Source organism: Triticum dicoccoides, unplaced genomic scaffold (assembly GCF_002162155.2).
Source record: "Triticum dicoccoides isolate Atlit2015 ecotype Zavitan unplaced genomic scaffold, WEW_v2.0 scaffold176885, whole genome shotgun sequence".
Lineage (NCBI taxonomy): Eukaryota > Viridiplantae > Streptophyta > Magnoliopsida > Poales > Poaceae > Triticum > Triticum dicoccoides.
The window spans coordinates 1-6,164 of NW_021224137.1; the positions used below are offsets into that span (position 1 = coordinate 1).

Consider the following 6,164-nt stretch of genomic DNA (forward strand, 5'->3'; position numbering starts at 1 on the left):
GGGTGGCGGGGCCGGATCCGTGGCGGGCGGGCAGCGGGGCGGCGTGGAAACAACGGCGGGGGGCGGGGCGGCGCTGCATCTGATGCGGACAGCGTGCGGCGGGGTGGCGGCGGGGCAGCGGCGGACGGGCAGGAGGTCGCCGGCGGGCGGGCGGGAATGGAAATGAAGCGGCGGTTGGGCGTTCGGGGTCGGCGGCTGGTTTTGGACCAGATGCATCTTGTGATGTATATTTGCATGGTGAGGTGTTGCATTTTACATCACGAGAAGGCCGCGTTTCAATTTTTTTTCATATGGACCGTCTGTTGGAGCACTGTTTTTTGCCTTAGACAATCCAAAAATTAATTATTTTTACATTTGAACCATCTATTGAAGATGCTCTAAGATTATACAATAAGAAACGCAGACTAGCTCACTAGAGACTACTAGTACTGGTTTACAGTCTGACTCTTCTGACGGTTAATTTGTCAGGATGTAGTTCTGTTTCTACTGTAAATTTGAACCTAGAGTAACTGCGTAGCACTCTAATTATTGTGCGGTCTGTCATTTCCCGTCTCCTGATATTTGACAGTGCAGATCTAATTTAGTACTTACGGGACCGTGGTTATATGGATCAACTCGAATTATTAGCCGATCACATGATTAGATGGCATTCGCCACAATGTGGGGCTGAGGACATCATGGTATGACGTCCTACCTTTTCTTGCAGATGACGTAGCACTATCTATCTATCGTGCTGTCCTGTTTGGCTCCTCGCCCTCACCGCATGGCCCAGCCCCAAACCACATGTGGTTTATGAATGAACTGAAGCAAGCGCCTGAGAACTGAGATTCATATAGCCATGCATGGCGTTTGCTTCGATTTCAAACTGGAAATTACCCAAGCGAACTCGTAAATAGGTAGAGTATCTCTCGTCCTTTTCATTTCCTTCAATGAATTAATAAACACGCGTATGCAGCTATTTCTAGTCGCCGACAAAATTAAATTACATGGTCCGGCAGTTGCCGGGCTGCTCGTCGCAGAAGTGCGGCGGGTACTGGTGGGGGTAGTAGGAGCTGGGCGGGTAGAAGTACGGCGGCGGGTGCACGGGCACGGGCATGGGCGCCGGCGGCTTCGGGTCCTCCTTCTTCTTCTCATCCGGCTTCTTCACTTCCTCCACCTTGATGATTTGGGCGTGGCCGAGCTTCTTGCGGAGGCAGCTGACGAGGCACACCGGGTCGACGCCGTCGCCGACCACCTCCAGCTGGTCCCTCGCGTCGCCGGTTATCCCCATGGATGTCACCCCGGCTGCTCTGGCGGCCACGGTGAGGGCTTTGGACCTGCTCTTGTCGCACGACATGCTCAATTGGATGACAATCTTTTGCTGCAACATCAAGGAGGAAAGCGATGGATCAGTCGTATGCTTCAGCTCCAGAGTAATGTATCGATTGCTCAAAACTAAACTGATAAACAAAGCAAAACGAGAAGTACACAGGAACTAGGAGAAGAAACTGAATAGGGTTCCTCACCTTCATTGCTGGGTTGTAAGATGGCTAGCTATCAAGGAGAGATAGAAATTTGGGAAATGCTCGTGTTCGAGCGAGGCTATTGGTTTGGGTAGCTATTGATCGGTCTTCTGCAGATGCAAGTATCTAGCTTGTGATGATTTGGTGAAGGGGATAGCCGCCTGCCCGCCTTATATACACGCACGCAGTGGGCGCGGGTGTGGGAGCAGAGAATTAGAGCGATGTCAGTATGAGGAGTGAAAAAGTTGGGTGTTGCAAGAAGATTCGTAGCAGCAGCGGTGGCACCAGTTGAGCTCTCTCAGTGAGTAAACAACTGCCCAACTGGGTGTCTGGGTTCCATGCATGTAAACGCGTCCTCATCGCAATCACAAGCTCTCAGTTGAATTTTCCCGATCGGCACGCTACACATGGAGAGACATTTTTCAATGATCTGCCCTATTGTATCACTGATTGGCCACTTTGGACGCTCCACCGAAGACGCGGCTGCGGACATAACTATGTAGGCCGGGTCGATCGGTTAGTGAACATATCAGCATGAAACGGGACAAAAATGGCATGGATGCAATAGCAGCTCAAGTTCAACCGATCGGCGGTCCTCGATCAGCTCAATCAACAATAGTTTTGTCTTAGGAACACGCGGGAGGAGAGGGGGCTCACACGCTCACACCCGACTTTTTCACAACCGCACGCAATTAATAAGCAATTCTTCTGATTTTTCAAGAAAAGAGAGTGTTGCAATGCTGCTCGTAGTGGGGAGTGCCTCGCATACATCATGTCTATGATATTAGCGTGCAATAGCATTATATTACAAGTTAGTATTTTAGGATATTTCATTTGTTATCTTGTATAACACATAGTAACACATTTCTTTCTTTCCAATCGGCATTGCTACCTGTGCAAACCGCATTTGCAGGAGCAGTTTTAACATGACCCCTTTTACCTTACCTCATGAAAGGTAAGGATATAGTATAATAAACCCAAGTCGTTGATTTAATTAAGTAGTGGGCACGAGTAATTAGCATGTGGTAATTAATTGGTTCTAGCCCATCACCATCTCCCGGTTGCGCACTTAGAAGTAGAGAAGGCAGAAGGCTCCATCTCAAACTAAGGAAATTGAATCACTTTATTTCACAAATCTCGTGCGAAATCGACATGGAGTGAGAACCATGGTAAGATGTCCTCTACTGAATCTCTCTCCATCCGAGAAATCTTCTCCCGAAACACCGCTCAACACAATCTCTTTCTCCACGTCTCCTCCATGGCTCCGAGCACAAATAACAGATTTTATGCTTTGAAAATGAGCAAAAATAGTTATCTGCCATAAAAATCTTGGTTGTTGTGGAGGATCTAGCATTTTTATTCACGACTGTGCCACCCATTTGTCATGGATGTGGCTAACTCATGTGTTGTTGCCATCACACTTTCCACGATCCCAGTACCTAGATGCGATGTGAGACTGTTGCAGCACAACCATCCCTCTGTGTCATGTCGTCATACATAATTTGCATCTTCGCACCAAAGCCAGCCACCAGATCTAGAGAGCCGAACCCTCACAAAGACCTTTTGATGGCCACAACAACCTGCAACGAGTTTGCCACCACCTACAGGGGTGGTCACCACAAGGACCAACACCGCCGACAGAGCACACAACACGGACTATACCACCTCGCTAGAGAAAACTTTACCCAGTCGCTCAGTCCTGGTGCTGATATGGCCAAAGCTGGAGCACGATAGGTTGATAACGATCACCAATGTACGCCCGTGCGGAGCACAACGGCTGCTAGGTCAAGAGTGCACAAACTAGATCGGCATCGCGTCTACTGACCGAAGCACTGTGGCGCCTCGAGCATGCCCACTTGAGCCAGCGCGAGAATCCGGCTATGCCTAGCATGATCACGACCCGGAAGTCACCAAGATGCAGAGGACCGCCTCGATGTCGTGCCCCACACCACACCCGTAGAGAACTAGAGCCCCGTCGCCACCTTCCTCAGGGCCGGCCCGAGCTTTGCTGGTGGGCGCCCTCCAGCGGCGGCAAGATGAGGGACAAGGAAGATGAACTGGCGGCGCAAGGGTTGCTAACCCCCGAGTCGCCGGAGGAAGGTGGCGCGGGGGCGAGTCCTTACTAAAACACCAAAAAACAATAATTTAAAGCACGGTTAAACAATACATATTTGTATCAAATATATAAATCTTATGGTAGAATAGAGCGTTATCAAATTTATAAGATTATTATGTGGCCAAGCATCAATTTTCAAGAAGACCTCAATGATTCATGTGGTCCCCTATTTCTGTGCCCAGGCGGTATGAATGATATCAGCGACCCGGTCTGGTCTCGCCATGTAAAGCTCGTTCACATGTCATACATCGACATCTGACCTAATGTATCGTCGCGTTGTCAAAGCTGAAAGGGGACCTTTCATGGACTCCTGGGCGGGTATTTAGTCAGTAGTCAAACCTACGAAATAATCAATGCATGATGACCATACAGAATTCGGCCGTAGCTAAGCTAGTCCACAGATCCCTCTGGTTCCATATTACTTGTCGCTCCAACAGATATATCTAGCACTGAAATACATCTAGATACATCCATTTCAGAGACAACTAATATGAAACAGAGGAAATACTAAGCTAGTACTCCTACGTAGTACAGTAGTACCATGCAACACGAGTCATACGTACGTACAAGGTCAGTTTAGCGGTCAACAGGACATAGACGTTGCATTGACTAAACACTTCAAGTGTCGGATATATCACCCACCAATCTTTGATTAAATGCCTCAAGTGCCAAGTGTAGAGTGTTGCTAAATCTTAGTTTAGTAAAATTTAGCTATGTCTTAGTTGATGCTATATTCGTGGGATTTCACATAGACATTCATGTGGTTGTATATATGGGTCGACTAAAATTATCACCCGATCATATGATTGGATGACATTTGTCACAATTTGGGGCAACGGGCATCGATCATGGTGTGACGTCCTAGCTTTTGTTGCAGGTAATGTACTATCTATCTTTCTTTCAAACACAGTACAGACGCAAGCGCTTACATATATGCACATACACGTATCCCTATGAACACACACAACCAACCCCTATAAGCACCTCTCAGATATTGAGCCGTATCATTTTGAGATTTTATGAAGTCATCGTTGCCGCTTCGTAGTCGACGGAAATGTCTTCTCCCACTAAATACGCATCACCGCAAATACTGAAATAAATCCAGAATAAATGCGGTCATCAGGACTTAAACCTAACTTGGTGGGCTGTGTCATCCTATACATCTAACCACATGTTGGTCGAAAAGTGACTTCAGTGCACGGCGTCCACTGGTATGTATATCCGCACCTCCCGTTTGCATGTGGATCACCAGGCCCGTATCTGGACAGGTGCAACTGGAGCAATGGCACAGGGCCTCAAAAAATTAGGGGCCCCAAATTTTTCCTAAGTACCAGTACTATTATTTTCCTTTAAAAAGCTAGTAGTACTATTGTTACTTAGGGGTTAATTGATTCTAAAAATGGTCAATGAAAGTGTAACGAACCCTTAATCAGTACAACAGAAAGATGTTCGGATCGAAAGATAGTACAGTATATATCATAGTACTAAATTTTTTATTTGGCAAGGAGCAATTCTTGAAAAACGTATGCAAACATAAAAAGAATATATTTTAGGCTTTTTCACCCATGGGAATTTGCACAGGGCCCCAAGTTTTGGAGGTACGGCCCTGTGGATCATCCCCAAGCATTAACAGCGCCTGTGTATGAGGACATTGCAGTTCATTCCACGTTGCAGCATCTCACATAGTTTCCACCGTATTGCCCTGATTTTGGTTCTGGACCCCCGCGGTCGTCCATGTTGTAGAGTGCATAGCTCGCACCTTAAGGGGGAGCATTTTGGAACTGGTTGCAACAAGTGCCACCCCAGGTAACATTTTGTACCATGAAAGTGTGCCCTTACCAAGCATGTATTCATCATTTTTCTTTGCCACTCTAGCATTGCATTCATTTGTTTTGGCAGAACAGGGGATGCGTCCTTTTGTTTCTCAAAATCTAAAAAACACAGGCTCTCATCGTCGTCCACCATTAATGATGGTGAATGTATTAATAAACCCACCCGTAACACTATTTTTTTAATTAACACATCTCATGATAAGGCACATATTTTTGTTGTAAGTTATGGGTGTGCGTACTGTAGCACTTTTTATGGCCCGGGCCTGCTCCAGATAACTCCATGCCCACGGCTATCCAACCATTTACTGTTCTTCTCCCCCCTCACCTGCATTTCACCTACCCAAAGAACTGCTTCGCCTCGCCGAAGAACAGATCGAGCTGGTGCCAGATGCTGAGCGGCAGGTCCGGCGCGCATCTCCCACGGGCGCAACCTGTGTGGGCTCGTTAAGCTTCCCAACAACAGTCCTTCAACCTCTCCCACACCGTCCCGCTCCACATCCACCAGGTAAGTGGAAGTCTAGATGGAGTAGTTTCTTTTTGGGTAAAGATTTGTTTTGCTAGATCTGTAAATCGATGTGCCTAGTCATGGCTTTATCACTGGCCGCCAACCAACAATCTCACAATTTTGGGTTTGCTGACCCAGCGATCTGTTAGAATAGATGCGTTTTTCTGAACCAATTTGATTCAATCAAAAATATTTCAACACAGGTTCCC

General features: G+C 47.1%; 1 protein-coding gene across 1 annotated transcript; it reads right to left on the minus strand.

Annotated features, from left to right (window-relative positions):
* Positions 1-913: 913 nt before the first annotated feature.
* LOC119344632 (heavy metal-associated isoprenylated plant protein 46-like) lies at positions 914-1,692 on the minus strand. Its single transcript, XM_037615013.1, has 2 exons — positions 1,506-1,692; positions 914-1,360 (listed from the first exon to the last, which is right to left on the minus strand). The coding sequence occupies exons 1-2, from the start codon at positions 1,509-1,511 to the stop codon at positions 983-985; spliced, it is 384 nt and encodes a 127-aa protein (XP_037470910.1). The 5' UTR covers positions 1,512-1,692; the 3' UTR covers positions 914-982.
* Between the last annotated feature and the right edge of the window lie 4,472 nt (positions 1,693-6,164).